Source organism: Neophocaena asiaeorientalis, unplaced genomic scaffold (genome assembly GCF_003031525.2).
Source record: "Neophocaena asiaeorientalis asiaeorientalis breed wild unplaced genomic scaffold, Neophocaena_asiaeorientalis_V1.1 scaffold134, whole genome shotgun sequence".
Lineage (NCBI taxonomy): Eukaryota > Metazoa > Chordata > Mammalia > Artiodactyla > Phocoenidae > Neophocaena > Neophocaena asiaeorientalis.
In genome coordinates, this window is record NW_020185339.1 from 6,382,665 (window position 1) to 6,397,210 (window position 14,546).

Below are 14,546 nucleotides of genomic sequence, written 5' to 3' on the forward strand. Positions count from 1 at the left end.
ATGCTTGGCAATCTGTGGTGAGAGATCACTAAAAACAAAAGAGGTTTTCCTAATGTCCTTTATTTCATCATTTTCGCCACATACTCAGTGTATATCTTCTGTGTTTCTGCAACTAGGTTAAGAAGCCAGGGGACTCCTACCCCTGTATGCCTGGGAGCTTTGGTGAGGATGAGAGAAGAGGGTGGAAAAGGACCAGTCAGGATGCTCTGTTAAGTGTGCTGACATTAGCTAGATAGACTGCTACCACAGTTCAAGTACAGAGGAAATTCAACATCATCACACCCAAAAATGAGACAGGAGGGACTCCAAATTATGACATCGACATCCAGCCTACAGCGACGGTCACAGCAAAAGCTATACAATCGTTCTCAGATAAGTACACACATAGAAGACACTTCTCTGAACTCAACTCTCAATCTGTGCCCAGCTCCTCTCTACAATCAGCAATGAGGTGCTTCAGGTTTCATGAGGAGTGAAAATCCTAAGTCACTGTGCATCAGGAGAGCATCAGAATAATGAGTGTCTCTCTGGACACCTCACAAGAAAGGGTGCAGAACAACAGCTGCTGAAATGGCAGCCTCTGCAGCTCTGACAGAGCGGGGGTCGGCACAATCTGTGCGATTTACATATTCAATAGTAAGTAGCCTGGTCTCAACTGATGCGTTGCTGAGTGTTGTTAACTCAGCTTCTGACTATAAATGAACTGTTAGCTGGGTATGGTGGAAAAGCACAGGTATCTAATGCACATATTTAAGGGCATTCCTGCAACAAACTTGTATCTTGCGTTTGCAGGGCCTCTCTGCCTATAGCTGGTTCCTTGTCTCTAGCCTCCAAAGAGAAAGTTTCTTCCACTCCCTCTCCTTTTCCTCCCCTTCTTCTTCCACCTCGCATCCACCACCACCAATTCCACTACAACCAAATAATATTATTTATCAACTGCTTACTTTTCCCAAGTACTTTGATACATGGTATCACATTTAGAGCTTCTACCCATATGCCTCTTATTTAAACTCATAATAATCTATAATATACATATTATTTCTCTTGTTATAAATGAGAAAACTGAAGCTTAGAGAAAGTAACTTGCTCCAAATCATGCATAGAGTAAAATTTAGAAAAGACAAAACCAAAATTGGAACCTAGGTTTATGTGACTACAAAATTTGGAGGCTTTTGACTCTCCCTTCTTTCCATATGTTTGCTTGCCCACCCAAAAATTCTGCCGGTTCGGTTCTCCAGAAAGTCACGTTTGTCACAACAGTGAAGGCAACTGGGTAACACCCCGAAATTTGGGTTCCTTCTTCCTCAATGAGCAGAGTATAAACGGGGAGAACATGATACAAGATACTCACTATTCAGTTACCTATATACTATCTCCTGGGGCATCCTACTGGCACCATCCTTTTGAGTTGATGTAAGAATAGATTTTAATTCCTGCTTAGAGAACATCTAAATTCAGAGAGTTAATTTTTAGTTATTTCATATGCAAAAAAAAATAACTTTGATGACCTGGGAAAAATGCCAATCTAGTTCTAAAATTAATACACGGAGGTAAATGTGGCAGTCACAACAGGCATATGGGAGGTTTAGATAAAGACGATTCTCCATGGAAATTTGGCAGGTTAGCTTCCGAGCTTAGTGCTATGTTGCCAATGGTGCTACTAGCCTGAGAAAGGACCAGGGAACATCCTCAGTTGTTTATTTCTTCTTCCTCACTGAGTAGTATACTGTTTGGATGGAAGCAAACCAGCTTTCAGTTCACAAAGTAACAACACAGAAAGTAGCAACAACAATAAAAATGACAATGGCACCACTCTTTTTAAAGTATTCACTGTACAGCAGGCATGGTGCTCAGTGATATGTATGGTCCCTGCTAATTATAGCACAACTTCAGCATCACAGATCATTACGGAAGGAAGGAAATGACTGATCAATGTGGTGACGGCAATTAGTCTGGTAAATAACTAACTTAGACTCTCATTTTACAATAATATACCAAAATACACTGAACGTTTTGAAAGTTAAAAAAAATAGCATTCAAATTTGTTTTCAGTTGTTTTGCTACCAATTGGCCCCTTGTTTACCTCACCACACTCCCATAAATGATGGCTTGCGAAATGCCCCAATCATCAATTTTATGATGAACAGAAACATGGAATGCTATTACAGGGCTTGTAGGGGCACTGTCCATTCTGCACGTGTATATATTGTACCATTAGTAATGTGAGAGTGCCACTTTGTGGACTATTGGAAAATTTAGGGGAGCTTTAACTCACCAGCCAGATTTTTTTAAAGTATGTAATTTATGTACGGGCATATAAAACACATGTACACCTCAATATGTGAACATGTATACATAAGTAAACAACATATATGCCCAAGTCTATTTAGTCATATCACTTGACCTATGTACTTAATTGTTACCTCATAAACATCCTCAAGATTAATTTGAAATTATGTCATTATGGGTTTATATAATTATTAAGGAAATAAAGCAAAAAGTCATGGTGGAACACATAATGAAATCACCCATAAAGAGATATAATGAGTAAAACATATTTGCATTGCATTGAAAAGGAAATAAAACAGTTCAGTTCTATGGTCTTAAGAGTAATTTCAGAGTAATTAAAAAAGTACTTAAGAACTAGATAATTATGTTTTAGCTGTCAAAACTCCACGACTAATGCAACATTCACATTAAACCTACAGTTTTAAAAAGTTCAATTTCAATTTTGCTAAATTCTCCATATCAATCATACTAAATCTATGTTGAGTGTAAATGAAAGAAAACACTTTCACACCAGAAGATACTTCATTAGAACCTAGGAGAACAGAAAGGAAATCTCCTCTTCCACAGATTACAGGTACCATGTAAGAATCACATGGGAGGGCTTCCCTGGTGGCGCAGTGGTTGGGAGTCCGCCTGCCGATGCAGGGGACACGGGTTCGTGCCCCGGTCCGGGAAGATCCCACATGTCGCGGAGCAGCTGGGCCCGGGAGCCATGGCCGCTGAGCCTGCGCATCTGGAGCCTGTGCCCCGCAACGGGAGAGGCCACAACAGTGAGAGGCCCACATACCGCAAAATAAAAAAAAAAAAAAGAATCACATGGGAGAAACAATAAAGAGATGGGAGCATGCCCTCTGGTACTGTGGCATGTTTCTTAGCAACAGAGAAAAACATCTCTCTGTTAAGGAACTCTGCCAAGTAATAAGTGGTTACAGATCATAATTCAGAAAGTGAATTCCAAATAGAGCTAGGGACATTTACATTCCCAATACTACTGAACTGTTAAGCCTTTTTCATATTTGTCATGTCGATTTTACAAAACAAGAATTATTTCTTAAGATAATTTGCTTCAGGCATATAAAATGTGTGCCCAAATGAACCAGGGCATTTTTTTTTTCACAAGATCCCTGATTTCCGCTGAAAAGATATTTGATTTTTCTTTAAAGCATACATCTGTCTAGAGTAATCTCATAGGGTGCATGGGCAAACTGATAAATGCTAGTGTCAGATCATATTATTCATTGTCAGTCTCTGCATGTCAGGTCACCAAGGGAAGAAACTTGGACTCCCCAAAGAAATGCTTTTCTACAAACAATATACTATCTTCCTTTCACCATTTGTTCTGAGAAATTTGTTCCTACATTCCATTTCAACAGAATGGTGGGGTGGCATTGCTTTCTATTTTAACATTTCTATTTCAGCCTTCCCTGCAAGTGATAATCTATGGCCAGGTTCACCGATATTTTAATCCATTTGGTGAAATGAGCACACTATTTTTTGAATGATTATTAAAATGGAATTAGATGTATCTTTTGAAGTGCAGTTTGTGATTCTCTTCTGATTTCCCTTTATTAGATAAGCCACACAATTCGTAAATAAGCTATTTTTACCATCCCATACATGTGAGAAGCTACTGTGCTTTCAACAGTATGCTTTTTAATAAGGAAGTGAAATTGTTTTAATTGTGAATAAACCTTTACTATCTATTACAAATTCTAGAGATTCCCCAATTGATTCATATAACTCATCATTTAAGACTTCTTAAAGAAAGTAGAAAGTACATTTTCACTTAGAAGCATTCAGGGAGCACATTACAGATAGTGTGATTATTTCTTTTGAGTAAAAATATCTTAATTTATTTATTATTTTTTTTGCGGTACGCGGGCCTCTCGCTGTTGTGGCCTCTCCCATTGCGAAGCACAGGCTCCGGACGCGCAGGCTCAGCGGCCATGGCTCACGGGCCCAGCCGATCCGCGGCATGTGGGATCTTCCCGGACCAGGGCACGAACCCGTGTCCCCTACATCGGCAGGCGGACTCTCAACCACTGTGCCACCAGGGGAGCCCATATCTTAATTTATTAAATTTAACTGTTATACTTTCTAATAACTAAAAAGGAATGGCAATTAGAATACTCAAGTTAGTAATTTCTGAATTGTCATTATAATATTGTAACCTTTGAAAATTCTTGTTTAATTTTCACCTTATTTGGCCATGCCTAGGATATGTATGAACTATATTGTCACAGAGATCAACCTGTCATCAGATGCAATCTTATATTTTTATATGCTATGTTAACATGAAAAATCTCCATGTCAAAGGTTAAATAAAACATTCTTATCCAAAAAGATGTACCATTCAAATAGTCTAAAGAATAAATTATAAACTGCTCATATGTGATGTTTATATTTATTTTGTTTGCTCTATAATTTAAGCTAATATTTGGAAATATAAAATAGCATGACACAATGATTAATTTAGAGATGATATTGGATATACTGATATGAAGTTGTAATTCCACGTTAATAGAAAATGCCATATAGCATGCAAAACAAATTCCAGAAGGCTGTATTATATAATGCAATTTATGCTTTAATTATGATTGACAGTTTACAGACATTTAATGCCTACATTTGATATATAATATTATAAATATTTGTGAATGTGAGATCATACACTTTAAATGTTTTGGAATTTTACTTTGTTGGAATTAAAAGTAATGGCTAATTCACCATGAAAACTTTTGCTCTTGATAGCGACCTAAGGAAATCTGCTTATGGTCAAAAACCTCGTAATGTATGTTATCTGTCTCCACCTTGTGGTTATTATAAATATTGCTACTTTCTAATTTTGCACTACTTCCTAGACATACATAAGAGAGGCTGAATGGCTATGGAAAGATATGAATACTTGGCTACCTCTGGATTTTTACTTTTAGACACCAGAAACACAAAAATTATTTCACATGATCAAAAAATACATTGTGATATCAAAGCGTTGGGTCATCTAAAGCATTTCTAGGTTTCTTTGCCTATGTTATTAGTCATTTTTTGCAAAACTCTTATACAACTGTAGTATCATGTAGCTAAAATCAGACACTTGAGCAGTCCACTCAGCATATCTTAATGTCTAAACATGTTTATTTTCCCTTAGAATTTCATAGCACATATAGGCCTTTGTATGATGCTTTCTAGGAAAGTCACAAAATGAGGGAGATGTTTTTCTGATAAGAAATTCTTGTCCCCTTTCTCTCTAGGAGAAGTGTTAAGTCTTCAGTAACATTTCTAGGTTCTCCAATCAAAGGTTTTATTCTTTATTTTAAAGACAAAATCCTAACTTCCAAACACATACTATTTTCTTCTTTTTCCATTCAACTCAAGAACTGGGGATATTACAGGGATCAAGATACACTGCTTTGCTTACAGGGATTTACAGTCTGTCCAATTTTGTTTTAATGGGTAGGAAATTTTCATGAAAGTGTATAATTCATAGATCACTCCTGTCAATTCATGTCTGAGTAAGAGAAGTCTAATCAGATAATCCATATGAAACAATTGGAAATGATCTAATCTGAGCCAAAAAGTTTCTACCTGGTTCAATTAGTCAAACCAAATTTGCCAGCTGTTCTACTAAGTGTATTTGTCACTTTGGAATTTCATGTCTTGTTGCAAGGAGAGTTAAATACTACACAGAGAAGTTAAAGTTTTATTGATTAGAAAATACTACCTCAAAATCCCGCAACATGCCCTAGTCCCTCACAGGGTCACACTGCTCCCAACAGCAGAGGTTCTTGATTTTCTCATGGTTTAGATGTAAATTACACATCCTACCGTTTGGATGCAAGCTCCACAGGGATATGCATCAAGCCAACACCTCTTTAAATACGCACTGTGCACATTGGAGAGAACTGTGTATCATACAGTAGTTAATATATAATCTGCCTTTAACACACACTTCCACTGTGTCCTTTCTTCCTGATCAACGTGTGATTGGATATTTCTATCATACACTCATTCAAGAAAATAAAACAAACATGAATAATTTGTCTCTTATAGGAAAAACTAAGGTCATAATATTTATCTGTCCTGCTGCTCTCAAAGACTAAGTACCCTTCATAATTATGTCTTAAATTTTGATGCTCCATCCTTAACTTCCTCAAACATGTATGGCATTTAATGTTAACTAAAACCAAGGATTTGAAAACATTTCATATAGGTTTATGATTTCAAGATAAGTCCTCATAAAACATGAGAAAACAAAAGAAAATGCTATTTACATGCATCCAGGAGGAACTTTTTTTGAGAAACAGATTTTATACTTGGGGATAATCACTAACCACTTTAATATAAATGACTATATTTCCTTAAAGTGTTCTTCAGATAGGAAAGGTCCTGAAGAAAGCTGGAATTCAGGAGGAGGCACTTAGACAATATAAGAAAGTCCACTGATAACATTTCCATTCCAAATGCTGTAACACTGCTTAAATACTAGATTTAGCATGTACTTTATTAGGCTCATATGTTACACTTGTGCCTTAATGATGTAATGGGCGAACACTTACCTTTTTCATTGCCGTTTGCATAATTTGGAGGCTTGTTTTTATCAATGCTGTTAAAGCTCTGACTTCTCCTATTTAAATTGGAGGCTCCCTGGACCTTGCTGCTGCTGCCTGCAGCTGGCACCCTAGAGGGACCTGGAAGTCTGAAATAGTACAAGAAAAATTACATCATTATTGTACATTATAAAAAGATAGGGAACAGGAGGTTCTGAGCAGGGAAGAGTTAATGGGAAAATCATAATTTATGACATTCAGCAGAAAATGTTGGCTTAAGCAACAAACAGCTAAACACAAGGTTTGAAAATCTTCAGGAAAATCTTGGTTCATATGATATAATTTGCCTCCAAAGTATATTAATAATGCAGGACAATTAGAAATAAAGTAATTTTAACTAAAAAGTCATGCCTATACGCACCTGATGAATAAAACTTTGATTTAAAGGTACTCTAACAATTACATGAAAAGCAAGGGAAATAATAATACTTAACTAGAATCTATTATATTCTCAGGGTATTAACCAGCTGCCTGCAGTTGTTGTTAACTTGTTCTTTTCAATATACGGGACATTTGTTTTTATCTTAGGTGGCTGTATCTTAGATGAACTTGTACATTAATAAAAAGAAGAATAAAGTTACATACAAATTGCAAAGAGCAAATGCTTACTGAATATCTAAGCTAGTTAATTACTCGAAAACACGGTGTGGAGACCAAGGTTGTGAGTTTGTTCATATTTGACTGATCTATCTCACATAAAATGTTTCACTCTCTTGCCAAAAGTAAGCACCTAGACTCTAGCTTGGTTATCTCACAAGTGTGGCCAACTGGTCACACAGGCCATGCGACAAGGATGCAGGTCTCAGAAGAAAATCTAGAAGAAAACTCTATGCTAGTAGAATGACAATTTAAAATACACCTATAGTGATAGTAGCTTTATCTACTCGTGGTGTATAAAGGACAAGACATGAGGAAATGTAGGTAGACTGTATTAGAATTAGGGGAAGTTTGATAGGAGGTAATCATCTGCAGTTATTTTATTTGAACTATAATTAAACATCAGTTTGGATCATTTATTTCACTGTTTAAACAGTTTCCAGATTAAAATTTCAGGTATCAATTATTTCAAGAACTGTGCATAAAATATGCAATTACTATATTTTATTTTATACTAATACTAATGTATATTGTGTATGTATAGTAAACTCAATCCGCATAAATGAAAAACTAGAAATCAAGAATTAATATTGGCATCTTAAGACATATTTAAAAACATGATATTATGGGTTGCCAGCATCTTTGCTAGTATTTGCTGCCACCATGTGAATGTCACTGTGTACTGCTCTAATAAGTTCTATTTTAAAAGAAAAATAACAAAAACAATCCATAACTTATAAATGTAGCAAATAATTTTTTCTTGTTATACAAAATGTTTAAAATAAAAGAATGTTTATATCTATTATATTGGTACCCAACATATCATAATCAGTTGCTACAATATTCAAATTTTAACTCACCTTATTATACTACTTGACACATTATTTCCATAGATTATCAGGAAATAAAACTCTTAAATGTATACTACAAATATTTTATAATAGTAATAGGTATTGCGAAATGGAATGAACAGCAGGAAAACACACACGCCAGCTTAAGACCAGAAATGTTGATATCTTGGAATAGTTAATAGTTCCAAAATGTTGACTGTATTTTGGAGTTTAAATACATATGGCTAATAAATAGTTCCTTCAGCTATTTTGCTAATTAGAGGTTGTGTCATGCACAAGATTAGAATCTTTTCCAAATGACTCCAGCATTTAACTTTTACTCAAATGGATCTACAGGGTTTGTAAGTCTAGCACAATAACCACAGACACCAAGAATTTTGAGTACCAGTGATTGCACTATGTAGAAGGAACTCAACTAATTAATTTGGCCAAATGTCCCATCGTAATAAATCTGAGAACTAGTCCTGTAGACACAGCCATAGACTTAGAAAGTTCATTCCAAACTCACATTTATAAACAAATTTTGTCACAAAATTTGCCCTGCTTGCAATGAAACTTGACCTGTTTCTAGAAAGCAATTAAAATGCATTTTGATCTTGACTGTGACCCATGAAGCCAAGTGACATTTAGTTCTCAGAAGAACAAATTAAAACAAATTAAAAAATCCATTTGCTCTTCTCATTACCCTAATTTGACAGTCAGCCAGAGCTCAAGATCATTCATCAAAGTAATAAAAAGAGAAATGAGAATGAAGCCAAAAAGGAGATGTTCTATTAAATCAAAGAAGTACTTAAAATATATTTTATATTCATTAAGTCTTAGAAGTAGTAATAGAAAGTGCTTACTGAACATGGCAGGTCACTGTTCTTTGCGCATCCTAGTTTATATCATTTCTTTTGATTTTTAATTAAATACCCTTTTAATTTGCCTTTCCAGAATCAGTTTAATTACTATGGAAATGAACATAACTTAGGAAACCAAGGCAAGGGGAAAAACACACATAACCTCAAGTTAAGGCATCATAAGTAGTTCTTGCGGTCAAATACTGCATAATATGATTCATTATTAGAGTAGTGACTAGTAAACCACCACTGAGATACTTCCCCAGTGAGTGAGATGGCACATATAATCACATAATAATCAGGGGGGCAAAACACATTTGCTGTGGCTTCACTTAGCTGTACCATCATGCCTCCAGTAACCTAACATTAAAAAAAATCACTTTCCACACATTTTTCTATACCAGTATTTTCCAAACAGTATATAATGCACTGTCATTTATTATAATAGACTGCCTTTAAAATACATATGATATAAAGAAGCAAAAATTTAAATGATTAAAGATAAAAGAATGGTTCAGGCTGAGCTGGTGCTAACTTCCCCACAAAAATCTGCCAATGTTTCTCACTTCTGCTTCCAAATGTGCAATAATTAATGCATACCCATTTCAAAAAGCAATTACAATCTTGTTTTACTTCCAGATTTGTGGCCTGGAAAGAATGAGGTCTTCAAAGTAATTTTTTTTCCTTGACTTTCTCTAAGCCTAGAACCTAGACTTCAGCCCAGTCATAGCACTATGAATTAGAAGAACCCAAGACCCATTTCATAATCTAACACAAACATGCTCACCCCCAAGAAGGCGTATGGAAATCTACTTGGAAGAATTCGGTACTCTAAGCTTTTCATCCAGAAGTATGTCAGTTTTTGAAAAAAGTTAGAATGATAGGACAAAATATCACTGGGCATTTACTTTATTATCACTAACAAGCAATAAATTAGAGATATTAACTGACCTAGTAGGCTTTTTTTGACTGGTTGCAATTCCACTGTGATTAGACTGAGTTGCATATCTGGCTGCCAGACTGTATGAGGAGAAACAGAGAAATTGAATTAAAGAGATTCTTTGAACATGGAAAGAAAGTACAAACATACAAGAAATCTATGAGTTAATGAAATGCAATTAGAACATGTACAAACATGTATAAAGAATAAATTAGAAAATTATGATAATGTAACACATATACCATGACCTTTGATTATGAACATATTATGAAATAAATAATGCTGTGGACCCCTTAATAAGTGTGTCATCAATGAATTTTAAAAAATGGTTGTGTGGCAATATTAATATTTTTAAAGTAATATTATTCCATCTTAGAAAAAATTCAACCTTTGTAAATGACAGTGAAAACTTCAGGAAAGCTAAAGTTTGACTTAACACCATAGCAAGATCTCTTTCTCAAAAAGATTCAAATGGAAAAAAGAGTATGAAATGAGAGTCATTATTTTCTTTTATAAACTCTTCTAGTCTGCTGTTTTAACCTAAATACTATTTTGAAAGCCAAAAGATGAAAATATCTGGTTTCTGTGTAGTAAGTTATTGTTGATCTCTAGTCCTGGATAGAATATTTTATGGAAGTGAGTAATACAAGATGTTTTTCTAGAGAAAGATCTATGCAAAAAATTGAGATTAGAATGGAGTCAAATTCTTCAAAAATGGACTGAACAACTGCTGATGACAATTTCTGGGCATTCTTGAATTACAATTCTTAATGATATTTTAAATCACAATCTTTGGTCGAAAACACACCAAAAAACATTATGGAAACCAAGTTTTGAAGAGCAGTGGACACTTTATAAACGAAATGAACATGTGTGCTTTAACTTGAACTGATTTCTGAATTACCTAATGGTTCTGAAATTAGTGTTCTGAAGGCTATAGTAAGACTCAGTGGGCCTAAACATGTTCACACGTGCTGTGGTGGTCATGGGTTGATGTGTGAGTGGATAATCACTCTGCTGGTGAATTGTGATGACTCTACATGAACACATTTGTTGTACATGCACAGTTTCCAAGGCCTCCAAGGAAACAGGAACAACATGGGGTTGTTGGAGTCAGGGTGGAAGGGTCATGTGGAGCCCTGCTGTTAATCCAGTTGCTTTGCTGCTAAGTAGAGGGTATTTAACCAAGGGAAGGATCCCTTAAGATGGTGACATGTTTCCTGAGTAAACTCTTACTCCATGCAGCCAGTCTGTGGTGGGAGTATGCAGGCCTTTGAACTGCCTGGCTAGAGAGGAATAAAGAATTCCTCATATCTAGACAGCTTTTCAGAGCACTTGTTTTTCAAGTGGATATGTGATATATTCTTATTCGCAGAGAGTGCATTCTGTATTCTAACTGTACTGGACACTGAGACAACTGGCTACAACTGGCCAAACTACCTCAGCAACAATAATATCAGAGGACAATTTAAAAGTAAAAACCAAAGCACTCCAATGAAATATTAATTCAAAAATTAAAACTAACAGTACCCAAAGTGAAAAAAATGAATCTTCTGTGAACATGTCAGACTGCTTTGTCAACCCAAGAATAAGAGAACCACCTACAGGTTCACCATGATGTCTTCTAGCCTGTACCCTCCAAACTGAACACAAATATTAGCAGGAGAGATGCCAATAAAACAATGTACTTTCCCTCGGGGAACTAAAGCCACCTCGTTGATTTTTTTCTTCCATGATTTTAAAGATGTACCATAATTTCTAGTATAGAAGTAGAAAACCAACAACAAAATCTAGAGGTTAATCAACTTGGTCAAAATCAGTCTGATTTTATTGCCCACTTGTGTTTTCTAATTATTATGCGAATACTCTACTAGTTGCCTATATTTTTGTACCAAGCCATCCTACTTTAATTCTTTGAAACTGGGCTTCTGCCCTATACTATCCTTACAAATGTGAAACTGTTATTTGAAGAAGAGTTTGATTCAACTCTCACCATATTCTAATATTTTTGTATTTGACCATATTTTTCTCTCTGCCTTTTTAAATTTCTCTCTTTCACAGACTGTCATACTAATAAACTCACTTGATCTGCCCACCATCATTCTTGTCCATTTTCTCTTTCTTTCACCAGGCCCTCTTCCCTTACCCATCTCTTAAAAGCATGCTTTTTCATATGTCATCTTTCCTCAAACACTTGTATGCATTCTTTCATTTGATTCTTACCTAAGATTTCAGGTGAAATCTACTAGAAACTAGAGTTAATAGCTGCATCAAACTCCCAGTCATCAATATCAACTGAATAAAAGACATCCATTTCCATGACCTTCAAAATCAATTACCACATCAAACTCACCATTTTCCTTTTTTTAATCCCCCAAGTTCTAATCAGATCCTTCCTTTCATTTCATGATTTCTGTACACAGGATCACCATTTTCTTTAGGTCTTTGGGCTTGAAACCTCAATAGTCAACTCTTCCTTTTTTCCTTCCTTTTAATTATTGTAGATGTGCAATCAATACCCTGCCACACTGATTCGACCTCTACAAATTTATCTATGCTCTCCTTCAATTTTCATGTTTACCACCTAACTCAAGCCCCAACACTTCTCACAATGCCTCTAGCTCCCTTTATTTCTTTTTCTTTCTTTCTTTTTTTTCTTTTTCTTTCTTTCTTTCTTTCTTGCTTTCTTTCTTTCTTTCTTTCTTTCTTTCTTCCTTCCTTCCTTCCTTTCTTCCTTTTTCTTTCTTTCTTTCTCTCTCTCTCTTTCTTTCTTCCTTCCTTTTTTACCTGGCCCTGGCTCTCTACGCAGCAGAAACGAATTTCTTTCCCCACAGTGCTTGTGATACCATGTCCCTAATTTCAGATTTACAAATGGGCTAGTAACAAAGCAGGTGAGTAGGTACAGCCAAAGCAGTTTAATAGTGAAACAGACACAAGGGACATGTAGACACAGCTCTGAGGCAAGTGGGGGCAGATAAATAGAGTCAGAACACCACTAAACTAAGGATTTGCAGACATCTGGTTAGAAGATTATGTATTCTTTTCCTGAAATGTTGTCAAATGAAAGTCCTTCTAGCTAATGGGTGGCAAAAAGTATCAGAAACAAAAGCATAAAAAAATAAATATTTTGAGACACACTGTGGGTTCTACTAAAGGAAGTATCTATCCTGTAAAGTAGAATATCAAGGGAAAGCTTTTTATTTCCCCTAACGTGGAAGGGAAGAGGAGGAGATTAGAGACAGTCAATTAAAAAAAAGGATGAAACTCATCTGGTGTTCAATACACAGAAGGATCCAAACTGCCAGAACTATCCAATACAGCTTCAGTGCAAATCCCCATGTAGAACTGCAATATCCATTTATTATAAGGAAAGAAAGCTTCTCAAAGTAAACCGATCCTGAATTGCAATCACCTATTTTCATTAACCACCAGAGCCTCACTACTCAAGGTGTTGTCCACAGACGAACAAAATGGCATCACCTGGGCCTTGTTAGAAATACGGAATATTAGGTCTCATCCCAAATCTACTGAATCAGAATGTGCATTTTAACAGGATTCCTATGCATAATAAAAGCTGTGCTCTACAGAACATCCACAGATGTCCAAGCTTGGAAGAAAAACACCTGTTTCCAAAGTCAAAGAGCATAATCTAAATATCTCAAGCCATGCCTCATTTTCTATTCTGCTGCTGCTGCTTTAGATAGCGCTGACACCCTCCTTCCTCTAGAAATCCTCAACTCACTTAGCTTTCTTAACACGACAGCTGTCTCTTGAGCTACTCCTCCTCCTTCCAAGACACAGGTCCACTCACCATCACCCCTTCTAAATTTTGTACTATGCCCATGAATATTTTCAAAACCATAATCCTAGGTATCAGCTGGTATATCCCTCCGTTCTTTTTATATCAAATCTGTATTTTATACTCCAATCTCAATTCTAAACTCAGAGCCTCTTTTCTAAGTATCTCACTATCTCCTACATATTCTACCTGGATCTATCAGCTGTATTTCTCCCAGATATCCCCCAAATGTTCAAACCTTAACTCATTATTCTTTCAAATCATCTCTCTCTCTTTGACTTTGTTATTTAAATTTAGTGTCACCAACTTTTTTTTTTTTCCATTGAACAAAGAAGAGTTGTCTTCTTTGACATGACCCACTCCATTTCTACCTCTGTGTCATTTCTCTCATGGACTCTGATAATGCCCCTCCACTAGTCTCTTTGTTATCATCCCTTTTTTATTGCCAACCAAATCCAATCATTCTTTTCACAGTCAACAGAACTAACTTTCCCAAGAAAGAATAGATGTCAATCTCTTTCTTTGAAATTGCTGTTGACTCCCCATTGTCTGTAGGATACAGTCCAAGCTCTGCGATCTGGTTTACTGAGTGTTTCCGTGTGTCTCCTCAGACTCTCTTAC

General features: G+C 35.9%; 1 protein-coding gene across 3 annotated transcripts in view; it reads right to left on the bottom strand.

Moving 5' to 3' along the window:
• Positions 1 to 14,546, bottom strand: part of NAV3 (neuron navigator 3) — a 356,590-nt gene that overhangs the window by 182,561 nt on the left and 159,483 nt on the right. For all 3 annotated transcript variants that reach the window (XM_024736709.1, XM_024736708.1, XM_024736707.1), the window contains exons 6-7: positions 10,138 to 10,206; positions 6,846 to 6,985 (exon numbers count right to left, since the gene is read on the bottom strand). In XM_024736709.1, coding sequence (XP_024592477.1) covers positions 6,846 to 6,985; positions 10,138 to 10,206 — 209 coding nt within the window. The remainder of the gene's footprint in view (positions 1 to 6,845; positions 6,986 to 10,137; positions 10,207 to 14,546) is intronic.